Genomic DNA, 25,161 nt, shown 5'->3' with positions numbered 1-25,161 from the left:
CAGTCACGCGGCTTGGCCCTGACACGTCAGTGAGCTTCAGCAGGTCACTTGGTCTCTCTCCCTGAGCCTTGCTTCCTTACTTGCAATACTGGAAAAAAAGTTTAAGAATTTCGATCTCAGTATGAAGTGCCGGATACACGCCTTGTTTCCTTCTGATGTGGTTTTCTGAGCATCAAGTACAGCATCAGGCAAGTCACAGACGCTGTGTAAATATTTGGAAACAAGTGAATAGCAGAAACTCAACCATCATCCCCTTCCAGCCTTTGTTTTTTGCTTTGTTTTGAGACCGGATGTCACAGAATTGCTTAATTGCCCGAGCTGGGCTGGAACTTGCTGTCCTCCTGCCTAGGCCTCCTGCCGGAGTGCTGGATTGTAGGAGGTGCCACCAGGTTTGGGTCATCCCTCCTTTTTGACTGCTTGGTGGGATGGACGTCGAGCGTCTCGCTTTAGCTCGGAATCTCCTCTGATCGTGAGCTGCTCTGTTTTTATCTCTGGGACTCCCACATGATGTTACTGTGACGGAGCCTGATTAGATGTTCGCTACCTACGCCCATTTCCCCTCCATCCAGGCAAATGCGGATGGCGTGTATCAGCCTGCATCCGTGTAAGTGCAGTGTGGGACTGAAATCTGGCCCAGGGAAAGAGCCTGGAAGTGAAGATGCCTCTCCCACACCTGGCCCAAACACGTCCCGCGTCGTCTTCGTGCTCATCGTTTCCCACCCCAGGTACGGCGAGGATTGCTCAGATCTGGGTTAGAGCAGCATCCTGACAGCACACAACGGGGTCTGAGGCTCTGCACAGCGCAGAGCCCTCTTGCTCCCCTGCACGCTGGCCCCCGCTGGGCTGTCCTGTGAGAAACAGACCAACACGACGGATGGACACTGAGTCATTGGAATGGTGGTGGCGTCTTCCGCAGTCAGCCGCCTCAGTGAGACGCACAGTCTCTGAAAGGCAAGGCCCGCCCTCCTCCTCCCGTGCTCACTCGGACCCCCAGCCAGCGCATCTGTTTCCTCTTCCCAGTGCGGGCTGTGTTTCTGCAGCACCCAGCCTTGTGCCTTTCGCACCACAGACCCTCACTACACGTCCGTTGGTTGATTGGGGTCAAAGAATGAAACTGCAGCTTCCTGTGAAACGTAAGCAGGTTCTGGATGAGACAGACCTGATATTTCAGAGGAACCATGCAGTTGGATGTGATTCTTTATTAGGAGTTCTACTACATAGCTCTTAAATAGAGAGTTCCGCCTGGCCGGCATGTTAAAGCTAACAGACTTACACAGAACCTTTCCGGGAGATTCCTGCCATGTAATGGGAACCCTGCCACAGGGTGCTCCAGCTCTGTTAACAGAGCATTGCAGGAAGGCTCTGTCCAGGGGAGAGGGTCCCGGCCTGGGCTCCGTGAGGCAGGAGTTAAGGTCAAGAGCACAAAGAAGTGGAGCATCCACCTCAGCCTTCTTCATCCATATTCAAGCGCTTACTATGGAAACTGCCTAACTTCTCCCATTTTTAGAAAGTCTTGCCTAACTTTTCTTGTCTGCTCTTGCACCTCTGATGAATTGCATGGCCAATGTTGATAACTCAGAAAATGACAGCTACTTAGCTTTCTGCTGCTTCCACAAAGTAGGTCAGGAAATGGAGGGGAAGGGAACTGCATTACTGGACAGTAGCTACACAGGCAGAGAACGATCCTTGCTCAAAGTTGTTCTCTTCCATCCATCAAGAACCTTGGATACCTTGCTGTCCTCCTAAACGCTAACTTCCAAGGTAATAATAGACAGAACGTGCTGAGTTTCATGGGCCAGGCCTTCCATGTACCCACTCTCTTTATCCATCTGCCAGCTGCTCTGAGTGCTGTTTCCTTCTCCAGGGTTCACTGCTATCCTGTATCTAGGATAACAACAGCTCTGGCCCTTGCCTTGCAATGGGACAGGTATATGTGCAGGTGCACGCCCTGGGGGCAGGTGGGTCTACCTGCCTGTGAAGCCCCGCCCTTTCCGGTCTCCTTCTCTGTCTTGCCTCCCTCTCTCCTTTTGGGTTTGGCCTGAAAACGCTCACTTGGGAACATTAGGGTTTGCACATTCTAGACTCAGCTTCTGGTTTGCAGCAGCCCAGCCCAGGATATATCCTTTGCTCCAAAGCCAGTTTATAATTGCTCCGGAGATGTTGGCTCTACTCCTGTTTCTGTCAGTGGTGACACTGTTCTTGTTGGCACTTGGGCTTGGCATCTTTAATTCCCTTTTCTTTCACCTCTACCCCTGTCTGAAAGTTGGTCCTTCTTTGTCTTTTTCATGTCTTTTTTTCTTGTTTTTCTTTTCTTTCTTTTGGTGGTGTGCTGGGGATTTAACCCAGGGCCTCACACATCCCAGGCAAGCACTGCACTGCTGAGCTTCCCCAAAGCCCTATTTGTTTATTTATTTTTGAGACAGAGACTCAACTAAGTTGCCCAGGCTGGCCTTGAACTTGCAGTCCTCCTGCCTCAGCCCCAGAGTCGTTGGGATTCTAGGTAAGTTCTGCTTGCCTTCCCCTCTTTCATTTCTTACAACCTAATGTGAACTCAGGGTAGCGAGGTAGATTCCTGACAAGCCTCTACCTCTGGGAAGGTGTGCCTTACCAGACCATTGTCGATGCCGTGGAGAGACTAGTCTTTTGAAGCAGACTTTGGTTTCCTACCTTGTTCAAGAAGCTTTGGAGCCCTCACTTCTTGTAAGCTCCACTTGTACGCGGAGATTCCAGAGGCTCCGCAGGCTCTCAGTCTGCCTCTCTGAACGTACTCTCTCATGTCTTGCCAGTTTCCTCAATTATTTTCCTGTCCCAAATTTTTGGACAAGCTGCCTTCTGTTGACCTCCCGGTACATACTCAACCTTCCCCTGGAAGCCCACTTCTTCATGCCGTCCCTGTTCTCTGAGCTTCTTTATTGCAGATAGATGTCATTGCTTTTATCGCTGCCCGGTTGATAGCATCTTCATTATCATCATTGCGTTAGCAGTGGGCACCATTTCATAGGCGCTTGAAACGCATTCATTGTGATAAACACTTTGTGTGAACTTCCTCATTGAGTTCTCCAGCAATCCTACGAGGTACTTGTGTCATTTTGACTGTTTTTGCTCATTTTGTAAATGAGAAAACTGCTGCTATCTGGTGGAGCAGGCCTGGGAACCGTGTCTCTGACTTCAAAGATGATGTACCTAGCTACCCTGCTAGCCCATTGCATTTGGCCTAGCTGCTTCCTGCTCATTCATCTCCTATCCAGGCACTCACTTATCTAGAACTGGTTATCCTGCAGTGGAGCAGGGAGTAAGCACTAGGGATGTGGCACAGTACTTGTCCTCACAGACTTTCATGTCATAAATTCTAGAGCCCCCTTCCCAATTGCTACCTCCCTCCCAGGACTCTCTCTCTCACCTCCAGCTTGTCCAGAAGAGGACTCTGTCCGTATTTCACCAATGTGCTGCTATGCCATTTTGCACACTCATTGCTGGTGGTCCAGTTTTGGGGTTTTAATGATGAGCTTTAGCTCTTGGCCTTCAGGACTCGCTCATGTCTTGCTTTCTCTCCTTCTAACCCAGGATTCTCTCTGACCCTGCTTCCACTGCTGCCCACATTAGGGGTCTGTAGGTGGCCAGCCTTTGGGCAGCTGTGTGCTTATTCTAGAGACATTCCCCTCACGTGGACAGTTTCTGCAGGACCTCAGTGGCCTCTCAGTCGTGACAGATCTGTACCCTTGGAGCATAGATCTGCATTTTAGAAGCAGTCAGAAGCCATTTGCAACTTGGTCAGAAGCACAGAATGTTGGGGATGGCAGGAGCTCTTGAGGTCATTGATTTCAGCCCTCTCACTTTACAGAGGAGGAAAGTAATCAAACTTTGAAGCACTGTTTCTACTTGGAGACAAGGAGCGCCTATAACAAGAAGACTCTGGAAGCTTAGTAGACCAGAAGTTATGAGACCTGCTGATTGCTGAAGTCTGAGCTACTGGAGATAGTGGGTAGGATGACATTGCTGCTGTCCCCAGTGTGTCACCTGGCCAAGAGACACTGGCTCCTCTCAGCACTTTGCTTGCCTGACTGCCTCTCCCTCCATGGCCAAGCATACCAGGAGAATTGCCGAGTTGCAGTGAGCAGACAGGCCTTGAGGAGTGGCTGCGTGTCCAGGAGAGTGGACTGGGGCTGGGCCCTCAGGCCCTGGGAATGTCTGTGTGAGAATGGCCTCCCTCCTTGCCATCCCACTGTGGCTGGACTTGTGCAGCCTCTGTGACATTGAGATCCAGGTGTCTGGGAGACAATGTTTTTCTGTGTAATCGATTTTTCCATCTACAAGAAATGCCTGTCTTCACTTCATTGAGTCATTCTTGTTTTCCAGGGAGGGGCGTAGAAATAAGGACTGAGAATAAGATAGCATTCAAAGGAATGAAATCAGCCAAGGAACTAAGCTGATTGCTGCACTATTCTTTGTGTAGATTTTCTCACTGAATCCTCCCGTAATCCCTGCCTGGTAGCAATTATTATGCCCATGTTAAGAGACGGGGAAACTGGGGCCCAGAAAGATGAGGCAGAATTCCTGGTATGGTGTTGCTGCAAGTCGAGACCAGGAACCCTGTCCTGATTTGGACTGCATACTCTGTGCTTTGCAATACCTGTAATACCACCTGAGCAGGGAGTCCGGGCAGCCCCTGTGGTGTAATGCTCTGTTGCCATTGCTTACAGAAGTGGCGGGGCGTTGAAAGGACCCTTTGGGATTTGAAATCAGATGACCCGAGTTCGCGTTCCAGTACAGTCACTTGCTCAGTCCCACTTAACCTCTCTGAGTCTCTGTTTCCTCAGTTTTACGACAGAGATGAAGTGCCTTTGTTAGAAGGTCATTGTGAGAATTAAATGAAATAGTTCGAGAGAAAGTGTTTTGTATAAAGCACTATGCAAATATTAGTTACTTAAATGCTACTGTGATTTAGGGCGGCAGTCTTCCGAGAAACCAGTTACTGAGCCCACGCATGTGCCAAAGTCTTGATCCATGACCTCAAGAAACTCAGAGTCTCGGTGGGGACAGAACACTGTGGAGGTCAGAGGGTGCCGGGCAGACTGTGCTGTAGAGACAGGAAGCCAGGGAATCAGCAAACCAGGGCCCCTGGAGGACGGGCATAGGAGAAGGTCTGGGCGGGAGGCAGAGTTGGACTTTGAAGAGTCCAGAGAGGAAGGGTGTTGGAAGTGAGGGGAGATTTTGGAGAACTCCGTGGACATTGGTTTCTAAAAAAGACTCCACAGTTCAGAGTCCTCCTGGGTTCTGGAGATTATTTGGCATCCATTGGCAGTTCTAAAGTGTGTGCTGGGAACCCTGAGGGGAGTCTGTAGCCCTCTTTAGGAGATGAATGAATTCGGACCTATTTCCTAATGGTAACGAAGTGCTGTTTTTACTTCATTTTCTTACAAGTATACAGTGGTGTTTTCTAGAAGCTCTTATAACAGATTGAATGCTGAAACAGGTCTCAGAATTAGCTTTCTTTTTTTTTTTTTTGGTAATGGGGTTCAAACTCAGGACCTTGCACTTTTGAGGCAGGCGCCAGAACCACTGAGCTAAACCCCCACCTGGCTGTCTTTTATTAAGCCAGGGATTAAAGAGGTTTGCACACACAGGAAAGAAAAATGATACTGGTTTTCTTACTAAATTGTTGCTTTTCATAAAATTGCTTTTCACAAAATTATGTTTATGTTCATTTATAATAGGGTTATTATTGTTATTTTAAAATAAGTTAAAAAATATGTAAACTTTTTGCAGATATAATTTCTAATATGATACATATTGCTAGATAGAGCACATGTAAATTAATTCTCTTGGGGTTTTTAGTAGCTTTTAGGAGTATAAACTCCTGGGTCATAAAATTTTGAAACGTCTATTCTGATAGGAAAACGCCTATTAAAGTCTCACATTCTTGTATAATGTGAGGGCACCAAACTATAAGATCCATTTGTACCTGAAGACATCTATGTCTAGAAGTTCAAAGTGATAAAACCCAGTGTTGACAAGGATGCAGTGAAACTAGTACTCGTATACATTGTCCCTGTAGGCAAGTTTATAACAAAAGACTGAATGACAATTTTTACCCTTTGAATTAGTAATTGCACTTACACAATGTACTCCCGGAAACAAATAAAAGCACATACAAAGATTTATATACTATTATACACATTGAAGTTATTTAATGTAAGAATTTAGCTAGAAACTGACCAACTGGCCAGAGAACATAGCTAAAGTAAATTATGATATAGTCATACATTGGAATGTTGTAAGGTTTTTGAAATGTTATTCTTGGAAAGCACAAAGCAGCATAGGCATGGGCAGGGTTTACAGTATTATCATAAGTGAAAAAGCAGGGCCCCAACTTTTTACAAAATAGCACAGATTTAGGTAAAAGACACAAGAAAATAATAACTGAGTTTTCTCTGGATGGTGTGGTTATAGTCAACATCTGTGTTTCACGTTATTCTTTTCTGTGTTTTAATGTATTCCTTCTGTAAGTTTTCAGTACTTTTGTCTTTCAAGAAGGCCCGAGAGGCTGAGTACAATGGCACATACTGTGATCCCAACACTGTGGGAGGCTGAAGCAGGAGGATGGCAAGTGTGAGCCCAACCTGGGCCACTTAGCAACATAATTAGACCCTATCTCAAAATAAAAAATGCAAAAGGACAAGAGAAATGTGAAGTCCCAGTGTGAAGGCTTTGGGTTCAATCCCCAGGAATGGGGGAAAATACCCTAAAGGGCGTATGACATTCCTTTTATCCAAGGCTGTGTGGCCCGTGCACTGCCCCACCGTGTCTCTGGGTTCTGTGAGCGCTGCCTGTGATCTTGTAGGGGACATTTGTCTGTGAGCCACGTGCTGGTTTAAGAATTAACTTGACTTTCAGCTAATCACTTTTCTTTGCTTGGCCTTCAAAGTTTCAAAGGAAAGCTGTCAGCAGCTGGGATTGTTTTTTACCCTTACAGCTCTGCTGTGTTGTCAGGAGCATTCAATGTGTGGAACACAGGTCCAGAAGGGCAATTGTTTATTTAAATAATGCTGTGTAGCTGACAATGCAGAAGGCAAGCAGATACCCAGGAACGCTCTTAACAGAGAGAAATGAAGCTCAGGTTTTAGGCCAGAGATGCACCGACCGCAACAGCATGTTGGACCCTCCGAAAGGGGAGTCTCAGCTCACGCCTTGGTGTCGGGACTTCTGCTTCCATTGCACCAGGTCGGAGATGGCAGGAGTTGGAAGACCCTCAGCTATTTTCCCCCTGCATGGCCAGTAGGATCCCACTCCCACGGCCTGGCAGAAAGGAACATGGGCTTCATTGTCCGTGTCTCCCAGCAAGCATTTTCACAGTCAAAAAGGGAATCGGCCCACGCCAGTACTTTCAGTCCCTGGGATGCATTTGCTCAGTTTGAGTATCAGCCTGTGTGGCCTTGTGGGCCGGGTCGGAGGGCTTAGAAGTGGCATTCGAGGCAGCCCCTGACCTCAGAGGACCTGCTTTGTCTGGAGAAAGAGGGTGCCTGTGCAGACAGTTAAATCATGGCATGGAACAGCTGCAGAAAGGAGAGATGATGTCCCCGAGAGCGGATGGTGGTTCACCCCCAGAGCTGGGGACAGTGGCAGCGGGATGGGGCTGAGGGTCCTTAGGAGGAGGACATGCACAGAGACTGACCGCCCTAGGGCCCAGTGCTCCGGGAGCAGAGACTTGATCTAATGGTAAAGTAATCAGAGGCAGCATTGAGTGCCTTCATGCTTGTCAGTGAGAAGGAAAAGATTTAAAAATGAATGCAACAAGGGGTTTGGGTTCCGAGGGCCAGGAATGGTCTAAAGGCACGGCCCCCATTAGGTGGCGGTGCTTCTGTCCCGAGGGTGTCTGGCTGAGCATAGGCAAGACTGTGCAGGGTCACAGGGCCCTGCTGTCTGTGAGGGGCTTTAAAGGGGCATGGAGAACACCCGCTTTCCAGGGGGGCTCTTGGTGACACAGTCCGGTGCCTTCTATTGTAAGCCTCATTACTTTTGTCCCCAGGAAAACATGATGAAAAAAGTTGAGTCCATTTTCCCTGGACTTTAATTTGTAAGTGTTGGCCACCTGCTGGGGGCTATCTGTGATTATATGCTGTTCTTTCTCCAGACTCCCAGGCACCTATTCGGAGTTTACGGCTGATAGGGTGGGAAGCGGGTGGCAGTAGCCATCTACTGGTGCTCATGCACCTGTACCTCAGCTGATATTTTCCCAGAAATGTGACAAGACAGTTTCTCCTCCAGCGATGATGATAGGGTTTTCCAACAACTGACAGTGAGCTCCCTGATTCTAGGGCTATTTAAGGCTCACAGCGATCATTTATTTTTTTTGTATTCCCATTGAGCAGATATGAGACATGAGACTTATGTAATTTGAAACCAAGTCTGCTCAACTGAAATGAATCCTCTTATGTCTGTGCTGGTCTGCCTGCGTGAACACAGCACACACGCTTGTCTGTAGTAGGATCCCCCAGATGTGTCCATGCACTGATCTGTATTGTGACTGCTCAGTGCCAGTTGCATCATTGCTGTGACTTTTAACCATGAATGCCATGAGGATACGTTTCACTTGGAAATGTTGCATCATTCCCAGATCCAGTCCCTGTCACCACCCCTCCCAGTTCCCTGTCCAGAGGCCACATCTTTTACCAGTTAATTGTATTTTTATATGCATTTTGTACGTGTCTATACTTAATGAAAATAAATTACTTTGTTGTGTCTGCATACACCACGTCTCTTCTCAATAGTTTAATGCATTATTATTATTCAGGAGGCTTTTTAAAAAAATTAAGATTAATGTCTTAGAGGTTTTCCTAGGTCAATAAGCTTGATATCTTGATATTACAGTATTTTCTAATGTATGCACACACACAGTGTTTTATTGCGTCTTTCCCTCATGACTGCTGTAACATTTTGTTCACACAAACAAAGTGGTAGGGAATTATAGGACTTCACGCCTTCTCCTACACTGGCTTTGTTCTTTTTTTTCTTTTTCTTCACAGGGTTTCTTGCCTTCCTTACCAGTATGATACAAACAGTCCTCTTGGCTGATAGGTTGGGAATTTTTTGACGGTTTGAATTCTAGGTACAGCGCGACACCCTGGTTGTCTGAACTGAGGTCCCTTAGTGAGCACGAGTGTGCCCTGGCCACACAGGGACCCGATCGCTGGCCCTGCTGCACCTCCTTCCACCTTCTGTCCTGCATGAGACTCAGTGCAGGGCTGCAAACCTTTAGATTTTTGCATTTAGAATCAGAGATGGCCCTCGTTCCAGTGTCCGGGGCAGGAGGGAGGGTAGGTGAGTTAACCACCTTGTCTTTGCGAGACTGGATCAAGCAGCCATGGGGCGGCCGGAGAGGAGACCCCTAGCCGAGCACCCTCTTGGCATCGGCTGAACTGCAGTTTTCCTGAAGCACAGGGTGGGACCAGTACCCGCTTGGAGAATGAAGCTGTTCAAATTGGTGGCTTTTGGATTGAGGTCTGGAAGTAGTTATCTGGTTGGGTATTTGTGATTGGGCTGGGCTTCCGCCATTGCAAAGACACAGTTGGAGGTGGCTTTGGGCTCGGCCCTCCGCTGAGAGGGAGCAGGCCGGAGGGGGCACTGAGGTTCTCGGTCACAGACTCTGGGGAGCATGGGTCTGGAGCCTTGGCTCCGGCTGGGCTGGCCACACGCGGGAGCGCCAGCCTGCTTGTGGGCTTTGGCTCTGGCTCTGGCTCTGCTCTGGCTCTGGTTCTCCTCTGTGGGGTTAGCGGAATGTAGTGGGGAGTGGCTGGGCACTGCTTCCCGAGGCCTGGCCTTTTCAGGGATGATTCTGTCCTGTTTCCCAGAGAGCTGGACCAGATTGTACTTCATGGTGACAACCAGAAACAGTGGCCCCCGATCATCTAATGATGTATGCGGCATTCACGTGCCGAGCCCCTGACTAAATGTAAGGAGTGTAAATCACAAATGAGAAAACAAGGTGAATGTGCTTAAGAATAATACAATTTAGGGCACTCGTAAAAGTGACAGATGCTGGGCACGGTCTCCGTGGACTCTGTATAAGCACCTCGCTGCCTGAGCTCGGATGGAGACTTGCAGAGTTCAGACAGCTAGCGCTCGCTCCGGGCCCCCTTGTCCTTGTACAACACTGCCAGGCTTGCTTTCTCAGAGCCGAGCGCTGTACTTTCAGAAATTAAAAAAATCATTTCTTATTTTTTCCTTAAGCAGCTTTTAGGAATTACTGAAAAGTGCAAAAGCACACATTTAGAGAATAAACAGGGAACTCCTAGGTGCTGTTGATACAATGCAGAGGAGGAGTGGGTTAGAGTCGTAGGAAAACCTTCACAGTGCAATCGGTGTTGGGGCTGGGAGTAAGAAGGAAAAGTCTAGGAGGTTGGATGGTGAGAGAGCAGGAAATGGGAGGGTGAAAGAGCAGGCGGCAGAGGCCTTGAGTGCCAGACAGGGCAGGCATTCGACCAACCTGCCAGCAGGCAGAGAAGGATGAGAGGGTTGTCAGACACCTTAGCAGGAATCTGGGGCCGTTATTTTAGAAACACAGGCGGGTGGGAGCCTGGCTGGGCGGAGAATGGGGGCTGAGACTGTGGCCAGCTGGGCTGGTGGGCTGCCCATCCCGTGCCTCCTGCTTTGCCGATAGACTCACTGCGACACAGTGGTTCACTGATGGCGTTGGATTTGTTTCCAGCCCGGAGGGCAGAGTTGAACACTGAAGCTCCCAGATTAACATCCTGATAGACCCATCTGAAGTTGAAAATATCATAAGTAAAAAGCGCATTTAATAGACCAGGAAGTGCGAGACACGGATGGGCATTTTGAGCACACGACGGGGTGCAAAATCACAATACTCAGACAGCCTGGCAGCAGGGTGGGTCGCTTCCTCTCAGGAGGCTGCACTGACGGCGCCCAGCGCGGTCGAGGAGTCTCTGACCACAGGTCTCCAACAGCATCCGGGTCCCCAGCATGGGTACTCCTGACCGCCGATCCCCTCTGCACCATCTCAAAGCCGAGTATCACAAGTCGAACCCTTGGAAGTCAGGGACCACGGTACTTGTGGCCGAGGTTCGTGAAACCCAAAGTATTTGCTATCTGGACCTTTACGGAAAACAGTTTGCCAGACTAAGTTTGAGGTACTCATACATGGCCAGAAAGGAGAAGCCGGGGTAGATGCTGGGATTGATAGAGGTTACAAAAGGACCAAAACAAAATGAAACTTGCCAACAAGAAGAGAAACTGCCAGAACAGTGGTCATTGGCTAATTTTGGATTCCATCACCCAGAAGGGAGTCTGCTGAGAAGAGGAAGAGGGGCTGATGAGAGACTGAAGGTCCTAGGCTCAAAGATGTGTTCATCTTGGAGAGCTCATGGGTGGGAGGAGGAACGCACAGGGGAGGGGCTGCGGAGCTCAGTACAAGCAAGCGCAAGTGATGCCCCGCAGAGGGGAGCCCTGTGCCCTTCTGTTGCCCCGGGAACTGGCAGACAGCCCTGCAGAGCCCTCCCACTTCTAGAGGAGTGCAGCATGGGGAGTGCGGGTGTGGGGCTGTGGCTCAGCTCTCCTGGGTGGCTGGTGGGGCTGCATCCCATCTGTGGGTGGCCATCAGCTCCGCCCCCCGGCAGTTCACGGGAGGGCTGGGGCCTGCTGAGTGAGTAACAAGCGTGGCACTTTCCCACTTCCATGCTGAGCCTGTCATGGGCAGTGTGATCCTTGGAAAGCAACCAGGCGTGTGCAGGTCTGGCCAGCAGTGCGCCAGTCTTCACGGAGACTTTCTGACACTGCTGACTGGGAGGGGCTCAGACGGGGAGTCAGCATCCTAGAATAGCCCCAGGCACCTCTGGGAAGTAGAGAGAGAGGTCCCTCTTCTCCGAGGCTCATGGGCACCTGGCAGTGTAGTGTGGGGCACCAGGCAGAGGACGTGCAGGTACCTGGGCGGCTGGAGAAGCAGGGAACAGTGGAAGTTCAGGCTTCTTGGAGGAAAGGTCAATATCCAGCAAGAGAAGAGCATGACCCAGTGATTCCATAAGAAGACACTCCCATGAAAACATTTTTTCCAAATGTATAAGAAGCCATGCACAGCATGCGCACACAGTAGTGGGATGGAGCTGAGGCTGCACACAGCTCAACTCATGTGGTGCTGTCCAGGTAAGCTGTGTGCCTGGGCAGCTGCAAAAGCAAACTGGCAGAGTGCGGGCCATGGTGGGTGCTCAGCACGCATGTCAGTGTATCGAGCATTTCCCGTTTGTAAAACCAGTGTCAAAGTTTGGGAGGCCGGCTTTACCCACAGTGTGTTGAGCCTGTGTCCGCTACGTGACCCCTGCCCTGGCACAAGTCTGGAGCGCCGGGCTAGAAGATGGTTTGCTTTCTTGTTGGAGCAAGTTCTGGGGCACAGCTGTCTTTGGCCACAAGGCCGAGACCCCGCTGCCATCTGCCCCCCACCTCAGGCCGAGGGGCCCCCAGAATGCTGCAGTCAAGGCCGTGTGCAGCATCCATGCTGGAAAGGACAGTCAGGGTCACAGTGGCCTCCACAGGCCTCCGGCTCCAGGCGGTGTCTTCGGTGAGCTTGTTTCCCTCAGACTGAATGAGCAGACTGCTGGAGGCCCGGAGGAGGGTGAGACGGGGAGAGCATTCTTGGTGGGGAAGTCCCAACTCTCAGTCACTTTGGAAAGGAGCTAAGTCAGTGTGGATCCGCATCCAGCTTGTGCGGAGAGAGCCTGACAGTGGTGCTGAGCATGCTGCCTTTGATGGGGGTGATTTGGATTCTCGACCGAAGTTCGTCATGACCTCAGTCATGCAGGGAGCCCTGCGAATGTAGCTCATACAAGATGTTTGCCACAGAGAGTGTGCGGAAAGCCGCTAGTTGGAACACAGCAGAGCACTGTGTTGGCGAGATAATGATGTTTCAGGTCCAGGAGGGGCCTTTTGATTATCCAAGTTAGACATCTCAACCACAGAACGGGACTTGACGGGGCTTCTCTTCTTCACCAAATTCTGGTCAGGCTCTTCTGAATTCCTTTTAACTAGGCCCTAACCTCAGGCATATTCTCAAGAGCTCAATTTTAGGAAGAATACTACTAAGTCATTTTAGCCTGAATTCCTCAGCTTGGCTATGTGATCAAAGTCTTCACCCTGTGGGTCCCCCAGGTAATATCTGAGCACCCTTGTGTGCATTCTGCACAAATTCTATGAGGTTAGTTTAGCAAAGAATTACCCTGGCCCTGCAGAAATTTTCCATCCACTGGCTCCACCCTGCTCCTTGGCTATAAATTCCTGCTTGAGCCAAATCCCATTCTCCTACTGCAAACGCCACTGCAATCATATTTGTACCTGCTGTTGGTGTTTTGAATAAAGCCTAGCCTAACATTTCAATAGGAGTCACAATAATTTTTTTCTATCACAGGCATAGAGAACTGGCTCGTCCAGTAATACATGGGTTCTAGCATCTGGATTTCCAGACTTCAAGCTCAGTGTTCTTTTATCACACCATGCTGCATCTATGCTGTAGGGAATGTAGAACCGAGAAGTAACTCATTCAGTAAAGGACTTTATTGGAGTTGATGAAAGCTTGCACTGACCATCCCTAGAGATCATGGGTGGCCCCTGCACTGCAGCAGGGAGCACAGGTGCTCAGTGTGATGGGTCAGTTGGTCATTTCATCCTCCTCTGAGCACGAGTGAACTGCAGGTCCTTTCTGGCACCAGATGCTCACAGTCCGTGCAGTCAGCAGCATTCACCATGCTACGAGTGATGTCCAGGAGGGGCTGTGTGCTCTCACTGAACCTGAGCAGCTGGTTAAGAGCTTCGGAGCACACTTGGGCCAACTCATACATCCACTCATTCACTCACTCTCACAGACAGAGACAAAATAAAACAACACGGAAACAGTTACAGTGGGACCTCAGCTCACAAACGATTCTTTCCACGATTCTGGCCACAAACCGAGTTGGACGAGAATTACATTAAATTCAGTGGCTAGGTTCAGTGTTGACCTTGTGGGCAAATTTGATTTGGTTCTCATCCAGTTAGGTTTGCAGAATCGTGGAGGGAATTGAGTTCCTGAAGTAAGGTACTGCGTGTCTTTCTTTTTCCCAAGCACGACAGAGGCATTAGTGCTACTATAGGAAAAGCTCCTTGTTCATAAGGAGCATCAGTCCAGACGGAGGTCCCAGAATACGGATAGTATGGGCTCACTGCTAATAGAGTATGTACAGAGGTGGTGTGGGGCACTGGGAATGATGATTAGTCTCCCTCTGAGGAAGTTAGAAGAGTGACGCCATTAGCCTTAGGTGTTGAAGGTTGGAGCGAACTTTACGAAGAAGAAGAAAGGACGCGGGTTCAGATGGTGGGGATGACGTAGACAGAAGTGGAGGGCGGAGGAGATGCAGGACACAGTTAGGAAAGTTTTGTGAGGAGGGTGAGAGAGGAGTGGAAGAACAAGTGGCCGGAAATGGATCCCGTGAGGGAGACTGAAGCTCGATGTTATAAGACTAAGCTTGGAAGATGAAGCTTGACTGCGTGTGGCAGTGGGTGATCGTGGGCTGGAGCAGGGCGGACAATCCTGTGAACGAGATACGGGCTGAGAGCAGCATGGAGGATGGGCAGGGGCACCGGAAGAAGTGCGTCAAAGAGCATTTGGTGTCACAAAAGCAATCCTGTGTGAGCCACACCGTGGCATGGAAATGGCGAGGATGTCGGGATCCAATTTAGGACACAGAATCCGGCAGACTTGGAGACTGAGCTGTTTTTGAGAGAGAAAGGCAAAGAGAAAGCTTGGGCATGATTCCTAGGGCTCTGTGCTTGAGGTGGACAGGTCACCCACAAGAAGGGAGCCTGGGGGGACAGATTAATAAAGTTAGCATAACCGATGCCTGTGTGGCCAATAGCCTAGGGAGGGATTGAAATGCTGACGTTTGTTTAATCAGTAATGCGCTGAATGTATATAATGTGTAAAGGCCTCTTCTGCACCTTTTACTTGTTTTTTTAACATTTCAGTTTACTGCATCCTCCTAGTAGGTTATATTTTTGCGTCCTCACAAGTGCTTGTGAGAATTAAATTAGCTCCGTTTTTGGATAAGAAGCACGCAGCTTTTGCAGGTTAAGTAACTTACATAAGGCCATGAAGCCAGAGAGCTGCAGATCTAGGGAAGAAACAGAGATTTTGCTATACCCAGAGTTTATGTTCTTCCTTCTTATCATGCTCCCTGAAGAGCTTCGTCCTTGAGATGACCTTGTGTTTGCGGGAACAGATGTGAAGGAAATAATCAAGACACTGTCCCAGATTAGAAAAGAAGAAACACGGTGCAGCTTGGATGCACAAGGATGGGGTGGCAAAGTGTTCTCGTGCAGGGGACAGACGCGTGGCCTTTGGGGAAAAGGCTGGCGAAGCCTCATCAGAGGCTCGGCATCGTGGCATAGCCGTGCCGTGGGCCTTCTCCAGCCAAGCTCCAGGCCCGGCAGGGCCAGATTGGAGTGAGATGGATAAAGGCTGAAGAAACCGCAGTGGCAGCTGGTTACGAGGATGTGACAAAACCAAAGTCAGGCAAAGTTGGAGCTGTGGACTCAGGGCAAGAGAATGCAGCAGCGAGGTCCTGCAGTGGAGAAGGTGGGGCGGCTTGTGTGCCCTCGGAGAGGCGCCTGAGGTGGCGGGAAGGGAAGGTGGTGTCTGGGAGTGTGGCCAGCTGGAAGAGGTGACAGCCCCGCTGTTCTCATGCCCCTCTGGCACCTTCTTGCCTTCTTCTGCTGTGCACAGGCAGCGTAGGGAGGAGGGAGCTGTGGACGGCTGCCCTGCCTTTCCCCTCTCAGCTCCTACCTGTGGTCAGGTCAGTCTGCCGGGAATGAGGCTCAGAGGAGGAGTGGGTGTCCAGGAGGACAGCGGGCAGGATGGACACACGAAGCAGCTCCGTGTCACGTCCTGGGTGCACCATTGCTCCTGTGTAAAGCACCAGACCCTCTGTCTGGGTGACTTCACTTGGCCATTAGACCCCACAGGTTCTTGGGCACTTCTTGCCCTGTTGAGGGTCCCCTTGCCTCAGGCTCAGTGGAAGGGATGTGATGTTGGTGGAAGTTCAGGAACCGTCTGGCATCCTCTCATTGTGCCCCACCTGCAGCTCCTGTATGGGGGCTGGGCAGTGGGAATTCGCTGCCTGTTTAGTACCCTACAGAGAGCCCATGGCAGGCAGGCATCTGCAGCAGCTCCTTTCACTGCACAACTTCACAAAGGGCGCAAAAGTAGGTCTCTGAGAAAGGCCAGGACGGAAGGGGAACAAGCTTAGGTAATGAGCAGATGCATTAGTCTAATTGCTCTTCTCAAATTAATGGGGCTTTTTATCGCTGAAGAACAATTTTAAGCACTCATGTGATTTGGGAACAAAGATTTGGGTCTGGGGAGTATGACTCCCCTTTAAACATCATCCCCTGCTTGATAAAAACAATCTCTCCCTTTTTCTTTTCTTTTTTCTCTTTCCTCTTGCTGCAGGTCAACAGACTACGGCGCCACCTATGAAAAGCTGAACGACAAAGTGGGTTTGAAGACTGTTCTCAGTTACCTCTATGTCAATCCCACCAACAAAAGGAAGGTAAGAGGCAGGGCAGGGCTCTGAGCACTCCTGCTGGGTGGCAGCTCTGCTAAGGCAGAAGTTAAGAAAAACTCATGGAGTCTCTCATAGAGCATGTGCTTTCTGTGCTAGGAAGTTCACACACACTGTAGGTAATTTTCTGGTACTGAGAATTAAACCCAGGGAGCTACATCTCTTGCCCTTTAAAAAATTTTTAATTTGAGATGGGATCTGGCTAAGTTGCTCAGACTGGCCTCCTTGTTCGCAGTCTCCCTGCTTCAGCTTCTCAAGTAGTTGGGATTACAAGCATACACCACTGTGCCTGGCGCATGGTAATTCTAACAGCAGTTGATAGTGATAATAATGAACGCAACAATAGCAGCAGCGACATTACCAGCGGAATTAGATGGCCATGTGAGGGGCTCCTCCAGACCAGGAATGGTGCTGAGTGCTTACCTGTCTCAGCTCGTTTATGTAAACAGTGAATCTATTGGGTAGAGAATATTCTTGTCACACTTTACAGGTAAAGAAACTAAAGCTCAAATAAATACGTCATCTTCTAGCTTGAAGCAGTCGGTGGTTAAACAGCAGATGTAGAATTAAGTGAGTCTGCTCTTTTTCAGGGTTGAGTCTTTCTGCAGCTTCCCTCTTGCTGGTCTAGTTTTGGAGAGTGTCTTTTGTTTTGTTTTGTTTTGTATTTTTTGGTACCAGGGATCGAACTCGGGCCCTTGGGCTTGCGAGGCAGGCGGCGGAATGGAGAGCGTCTTATTCACATGGAGTCCCTTTCCTGGCTCAGCCGGCTCTTCTGCTTCTCTTTGTTCTTACCTACTAGCTAGGATGAAATCATGTAAGGTTCAGACCTTGGTCCCGGAGGCCTGCTTGGAAGAGGAGTCCCAGAGTCAGTGGAACAATAGGTGGTTTGGGAACATAAATGCTGTACAGTACTGGATTTTGGAAGGTGTGATCTTTCCCCGGCTTGGAAAGCTCTACTGTTTAGAAACTTAGACAGCCCTGCACCATAGTGACCGTATTTAGGTTATTTTAATGTTTCTAAGAGGCTGGCAATGCAGTCTGCATTTGCCAGTGGTCTTGTGCACCCTTGTTTCATGCAGGCAGGCTGAGGAGAGGGTGTCCATCCACTGTGCAGAGCCCTGACCTTGATTCCCACACGGCAGAGTCCAAGCTTGGCTGAGAATGATTGTTATGCTGCTCAGTGTAGAGCAGCATTGACTGGAAGCCTTAGCGCCCTAACACAGCTTCACGTCTTCTCTTTCTTTCCCCTCGATGACACTAAATACACCCACGCACGGAGGAAGCTGGTTTGCTGGCCCGGACCGAGCACTGGTGACGTAGTTCAGGGCTCAGCCAGCTCCAGGGTTCCCAGACACTCAGACAGCCCCCCAGTGCAAGTCCCTCATCCTCGGTAGGCAGGATGGCTGATTAGGCACCTGATATTGGCTTCAGCTGAGTAGTTTTCTGTTTGTTGGGTCCCAAAGTTGGATGTTCACATGTTTCAGTGGTGTTATTTGAACTGCTGAGTGGTAGAGGTAGAAGGGATAGCAGAGTTCATGTATTCCAGTGCTGATTAGCAGGTTTTGAACTGCAGTCCTTCTGCAGATGTGATTGCAGTTCTAGACCTCCTTTCTAGAAACAGGCCTGTGCTATAAGAGTTTCTTATACATTTTGAGGGGTTTGTGAATACCCCAAATCCCACTCGTGGACGCCAGACATCCATGGAGTCTCAGGTTAGAATCCTGCATCTTTACTAACAACCTCATTTTACAGATGAGAAACCTGAATCCTAAAAGTCTACAAAGCCAGGCAGAAGAAGGAGCCAGGATCAGAACCCAGGACTCTTGGTTCTCAGTGCAGATGGACTTGCATCAGCTTGTCCTTTGTACCTTTTCCTCCTGCACAGTCATAGCCCAGGGGTCTGGAACTGTTTCACGATCAGGAGCTAAAGGTTGGTGCATGTCCACGATGGACACATAAGATCACTGAATCCAGTCAGTGATGTGTCTATCAGTCCTTCCTCCACCTTTCCCCCTTCATTGAGAAGGAAACTGAGGCCCAGACAAGTGTCCCACCCCAGGCACTTGGGGGTTAGTGCTTTGGTCTCCGGACTCCCAGTTTAGTGTCCCTCCAATGCCCTCTCGGTGACTGTGGGGTCCAGAAAATCCAGTGAGTACATGCACATTGGGAGGAACAGGACGGATAGCCATCAGCAGCCACCTTGCTCTTGCCTGCACCACAGCAGGACTGAGCACATTTCACGAGGTCATCATCCTTGCAAGGATTTTTCTCAGTGCCATAGGAGGGAACACACCTGTTCACATCTGTTTCTCTGTTGCGTGTGTTGCTGAGGGAAACTATCCTCCTGATGTTTCTTTTCATATTTTGCTCTTGTTCTTTACTTCTGACTGTGAACTCTCCTTAGCACAGCTTAGAAGTTCTTAGGCATGAGGGAGACAGAGCAAGTTAAGGCAGGTGCTGGGGGTTGGACAAAAGGTAGAGCTGAGTTTGGAGATCATCAGCGTGGAAGTGCCATCCCAGTTTGTCTTTCTCAAAGGTGATGTCCATGCCAAGGGTGTCATTGCTCCTAACAGAGACCAGGTTATTTTACTTGTCTCATCTGAAAATCATCACCAAAGTACACTTAACTACTATGGCATTGACACCTAGGAAGTCAAAAGCACATTTTCCCACTGAGATTGGAGAAAGACAAATCACAGTCCAATGTTACATAGATTAATTTAAAAATTTTTATTCCTACATGTTTAGAGCACATAATGATCACATTCATCGTGGAGAACTGGTACATGTATGTGACACATCTTAACTCTTTTTATTTCTCCTCCCCTTCCTCCCTGAATTGAATTGGCTAGTTTTTTGGAAAATAACAAGAGAAATTAATGTTCATAAGGACCTGGTATGATCCTGAACTATTTTCTGAATCGTCAAGGAAAGATGACAGTAGATTCTGTTTCATTGTGCTAAGTGGCTTTGATTGTATTTGGAGCTCCTGGGTATTGATGACCTGCACATATTCTACATGATGACTGTCTCTCAACCAGAGTTTTTGGTTGTGTGCAACTCCCCTTTCTCTAGCTACTTATGTAAAACACTCTTGTTTCTTTATTAATCTAGAGCTTTGCATAATTGTAATGCAACTGTTTTTCAAGTTTCCTTCTTGCATATATATGGAGGTTTAAACCTGTGGTCACCTCGATTCTCTTCTCAGCTCGCATTAAGCAAGATTCTTTTGATTCTTTCCATACCCACATTATCTTTAGCTCCCCCTGTTTATGGGCCAGCTAATGGCAGTGAACTCCAGCAGATTTTTCGGTTAATCTGCTGGAAGCGCTTGCTTTTCACCTAATGAGTTATTAATTTAACAGATGGCTGCTGCTTTCTTTGGGGGCCTGTGAAGGTATCAGATGAGATCTGTTGCCCCTGGCAAAACAGTAAACCGTGCTTGGATTTATATAGTTGCTCTAAAAGCTAGCTGTTGATTTTTAAACACTTTTTTTGATAACATGGAATCCCCAAATACAGATAGTTAAAGCACCATTAGGTTGAAAGAAAGTGTTAACATGTGCATAGTTCATTCTACCAGTACTATCTTAGTCGGCAATAACTGAGCACCTAGTATGTTAAGCTCCGTTTTAGGAGCTTTATTTGTATTGTTCTGTAATCCTCTCAGCCACTTTAGCCAGCAGTAAGATAAGGAAATAGACTGGCAAATTACCCCAAGGTGGTCTTACCATAAATGATGGATCTGCAGCAGCCTTCTCACCGGGTACATTTGGGGGACACGTTAGTCAAGTCACACTCAGCAGTGCTTGGCTTCCTTAAGGAAGTGGGGATTTGGACCAGCAGCTCTGCCTTTCCGGCAGGCTGTAACCAGAGCGTCATCATTTTATGTGGCAGACATCCTAATGTCCTGTCAAAATGAGAGGGAGGCTTGATATGGAATGCTTGGAGCTGCTCCAGCTGAAGTGGTCCTGGAACACCTTGTGGTGGCATCTGATTATTTCAGTGACCTTGGCCTGGCCTGGCCTTACTTGATGTGGATTCTGCATCCCCGGATGTTTGCCTCTCTTTGGCCATTGGCCAATTAGACCCTCGTCTGGTTTGAGCCCAGCTGTATTAGGGGCCCAGCCGTGCTGGGTATTTCTGAGCTTCCCACTGGGAAGATGGAGAGTGGGCAGTGCGTAGTTCTGGAAGCAGGAATGTGCAGGGCTTGTCTGCCCAAGGAGGGGCTCTGCTTCTAGGAGAGCTGTGAGTCCAGCTTGCAGCTTCTCTTTCCCCTCGAGGGAGAGAAACCCCCCAGGCCTCAGAGTCCATTACTGTGAGTTGAGTCTCATCCTCAGGCCCACGCAGATGGGCAAATGCCCAGGTCCAGCCTGTGTTTACCAGAGCGGGGCTTTGGGTCAGGCTGACAGCCTGCGCCTTGGCCAGAGCAGTGCCTGACTCCTGTAGGTGAGTCTGCTCGAGAACGAGCCTTCGAGTGGACAGGGAAAGGGAGGCATGTTGCTGTCTAATTGGTCTGGCTCGAAAGCAGCCGTCACCCGCGGCTTTGGAAACAACGTGTTGGAAATGACAGAGGGCACACCCAGGTGTAACTGCCCGGAATGTGACCAAATTGCTGCAGCGTCCAAGAGTGCTGGCCTCCGCGTGTGCATGGCTGAAGGTCTGATAGCAGGATAGAATTATGACTTCCAAATACTGAAAGTCCAAGACGTTCTAGGCACGGGGCTTAGTTCCCTACTACCGTGCATTCTGGTTCAGTGTCGGTCTCTGGGCTCTGGTCGCTTTGTCCCCATTTGACAGGTGAAGAGCCTAAGGCTCAAGCAGGTAGCCCATCTGCCAGTGAGGAAGCTGGTAGGAGGCTCTGAACCCTTTCCAGCTCTCCGTGATCCAGAGTTTGGCGGCCAGGGCCACAGGTAGAGACACGAGGTGAGCTGCAGCCGCCACACTGCTAGCACCTGCTGCCTGGGGTTTCTGCTCATTAGTGTGACAGGATTCGTGTCTCCGAGAAGGGCGGTGTGAGAGCCTCTGTTCCTAATTGATTTACTGGTGAGAAGGGTAATTACTTTCAGGCTGCCCTGAGGAAGTGAGTGGGATTTGCCAGTCAGATGTCTCTGATGAGCACATTGCTCTGCTGAACTGTTGCGGAGGCCTGGGTGTGTGGTCAGGACTGGGTTTACCCACGTCTGTCTCTAGAAACAGCAGCGGAGCCTGAGCTCTCTGTGACACCTTGGAGAAGAACCAGAACCAGAACCCAGAATTTTAAAATACTAGACTCCTGCTTTTTCCCACCCGTATCTCCCAGGATTGTTGGAGGGCTGGGAAAGGTGAATGGTCAGGTCAGACAGCCTCAGTCCCCAGATGCTCAAGTCTCTTACACTAAAACAGTGCACAAGGAAATGAACATGAGAAGGCATCTGAGGCTGTTAAGCATCCAGCTCTGAGCTGAGTTTGTCTGCAGGGAGGAAGGTCCCACTGTCAGAAATGTGCGGTCCATCTGAAAGGTGCACACAGGAGAATGGCTGCAAGGCCGTGCCAGGGAGGGCATTGGCCAGGAAGGGACTTTGGCATCTCCTTCTGCACTAGGGCTTTCACCACAAGGATGAAATCTGGATGACTGGGGTGGAAGGAAGGTCAGGGCCAGCTGTGGCCAGTTTCTCTGACCGCTCTTGTTATTAGTTCCTGATTTTCATGAGGTTTTTCGGTGTAACCTGTGGTCGGACACTTCTGTGTTCTGTAATGTTTTACGTAGACTAGGATGCACAGTTTGGGGCTGGGGCGCCAGCAGGCTGTGCTGCATCAGCTTTTACCCCTGTGTCCAGGTGGCACAGTGTACCATACCGTGAGAAGAAAGACTACAGGTGAAAATTTGGAGTTTGCAAAGTGGTTTTGGGCACCAGGGGACGCAGTTCAGGTTCAGTAGATTCGCTGGCTGGGGCCCGGACTGCTTGTCCTGCTCCAGTGGAGCTGGTGTGGTGATCACCGCCAGAAGTCAGGGTCCTCTGAGTTCCTGGGGCCCTGCTGCCCCACTGTGCCTCTAGTGCTGACCACAGGGTGCTGGGCTCCCCTGCCTGCTGCCTGCTGCCTGCTGCCTGCTTCCTGCTGACTGCTTCCAGACTTCCTTGGCATGGACCTGGCTCCCAGAACCCTAGGTTTTTGAAGAGCCTCACATCCTGCCTTATCTGAAAGGCATGCTGCCTTCTCGTTTCCCCTCTTCCCTGTCTCTTAAAGCCAAACCTGCTGACTGCCTGTGAGAGATTCATTGTTCTGCTGATGGAGAGAAATGGTCCAGCTCTTGTTAATTCACAGCCACCTTGTTTCTCTTGCCTCAAAAATTAACGCAGTTACCCAGAGGCCAGAGCAAGGTATAGGAGATGTGTTCAGGGAAAACTGCGGGAAAGGAAAAGGTAAAGAAAGAAAAGAAGGAAACTTAGATCAAAACTCCCCGGGCCAAACTTCCTTTGTTCACTGATGTCAAGTGTGCACCTTTTTCTCCTTGGTGAGTCCAGAAAGAGAATCAGAAAGTACCACCACCTCCCCCAGGTTCCCAAGAGGAAAGGTCAGCTCGCATCTGGTGCTGTGCAAGCAGAGGAGAGCATTAGTGAGGGAATGGACCCTGGTACAAGCATTGCCATCTGCCTGGGTGAGTTGACCCAGCAATGGAGGGGGGCTATGAAGCCTGGTTCGATTCAAACTAATCACTTAAAGGAAAAGAAATCGGGAGTGATTCTTGGAAATTCACTCTTTAGTCACAAAGTCCCTCTCTCAGCAAATATATGTAGGTGGTTCCCTGTATAAATTACTCAGTATTCTCTAGCCAAGAATTTATTTAAGCCTCATTAAAATGATTACTAGTTTTTTCTTTTGCATTTTATTTGAAAATGGGAAGAATATAAACCTATAGCCTGGCTTTTCTCCAAAGTGCCCTTTAGGGTTTCTATTGAGTGTATCATATTTTTTAAAACAGGATATAATTTGCAATAAGATTATCCAGGCATTTAAGAGCAGCAGTAAAAATTAGCCACTTACGACACTTTTAGGGGTGTGTGTTTGCTGAACATATTTTTAGTCTGATTTTTCTTGGTTTGAGGTTTTACATGTGTGCATGTGTATATGCGGATGTGTGTACCTCTATGTGCACAGATTTTCAATAAAGATTATTATGGAAACTTCAGAGTTAAAAAATAAAAAAGAATCCCTTCATCCACTGTGTAATCTTTGGTTTGGGTGGGAATAAGGCTTTGCAGGAAGGTTGGGTTCCTGGTCATTTATTTGATCATCATAATTGTTCAATAGTCCTTTGAGGAGGGATTCCGTGCAGGGGTGGATATCACCCCCGGGCACAAGCTCATGGCCATGGCAGGGCTGGAACAAGCGGGAAGGCGAGGAACCACCCAGAGGAGGGGCATTGAGGAAAGAAATAAGAATATGGCGGACATTTATGGGGGCTTCCAAGCAGGAGCTGGATGACTGGTGGGAAAGTGGGGATTTTGTTCTTTGAAGTCCTTTGGAAAGAAAGCACTGTGTCTCAGTCTGAAAAAAGCGCTACAGCGAGGGCGAAGAAAGATGTGACACAACCAGAGCCCATGGAAGGCAGGGGCAAAGTTGAGCAGACCTCGGAAAGAAGTTTGGAATTTGGAGAGGAGGGAAAGGAGAGGACAGTCTGACCGAGGAGTGGAGGTGCAGAAGTTTTAATGGATGTGCTCAGTTTAGCAACTTCAGTTTGGCAGAGATGGGGAAAGACTAGATATTGCAGATTCCCAGAAGCCCAGGGGTGGACTTAGCTCCCAGTGCGGAAGGCCTGGGAGCCATAGCGGGCATCTGTGTTGGGATAGCATGAGACAGCAGAGGGCTGCATGTAAGCCGCATGAGTGTCCTCAGCCCTTGGAGGGACTAGGCCCTGCGTGAAGCATCTCAGCCCTGCCTCCTCTCCTGTCCTGCACTCTCCAGACCTTGCAGTGTGTTTTCTAAGCATCTCAGACCAGAGCCATTTGGGCACTGAGCTAGAGGTGGGTGTCATGGTCTTCCTAATGTCCCAGCACACAGCGACATAGTAAATGGCCCTCACTGCCCTGAGGTACAGAGAGCTGTAATGAAACAAGCAGCGCCACCAGGGATGGGAACAGCTGGATTTCTTCTTGGTTGGTGAGCTCGGCCAAGCAGACAGATTGCTCCTGGCACACACGCTCCCCCCCCGGGCCTGTCCACTCATTACTGGCCCAAGGTCAGGAAGACAGAAGTCAGCGCTAAGTGCGGATTCTCCTGGCAAGCATGTCCTGGTGAAGAGGGGAGCTCAGGTCTGCCAAATGGCTGGGGCGGTCTGAGCTAGCAAAGCTCAGTCCTCTGTGCTGGGCTCTGAGCTGGAGGTGCGGATGAAACACTGGCTTCCCTGACAAGCGGAGACTGGCTGGGGATAACAGAGAAGTGGCTCTGCTGTCTGTCCGGTGATGCCCAAACCGGAAAGGGGTGACCTGAGGGACGAAGAGAGGCGTGGTGAGCTCCCACAAGGTCTGGGAGAGGCGGGAGAGGGTGGGGCCAGTTTCCAATCTCTTAGCCAGTGCTGCTC

The 25,161-nt window shown here is 49.4% G+C and overlaps 1 protein-coding gene across 1 annotated transcript in view; it reads left to right on the top strand.

The window, feature by feature from the left end:
* Positions 1–25,161, top strand: part of Sorcs3 (sortilin related VPS10 domain containing receptor 3) — a 568,351-nt gene that overhangs the window by 229,973 nt on the left and 313,217 nt on the right. Inside the window, exon 3 of the mRNA XM_004866511.3 lies at positions 16,487–16,586. Coding sequence (XP_004866568.2) covers positions 16,487–16,586 — 100 coding nt within the window. The remainder of the gene's footprint in view (positions 1–16,486; positions 16,587–25,161) is intronic.

This window comes from Heterocephalus glaber, unplaced genomic scaffold, assembly GCF_053883595.1.
Source record: "Heterocephalus glaber isolate CG9 unplaced genomic scaffold, H.glaber_assembly_v1.0 deba00001498, whole genome shotgun sequence".
In the NCBI taxonomy this organism is placed as follows: domain Eukaryota; kingdom Metazoa; phylum Chordata; class Mammalia; order Rodentia; family Bathyergidae; genus Heterocephalus; species Heterocephalus glaber.
The sequence above is the reverse complement of the archived record's forward strand: the minus strand, read 5'-3'. Positions and strand labels throughout refer to the sequence as shown.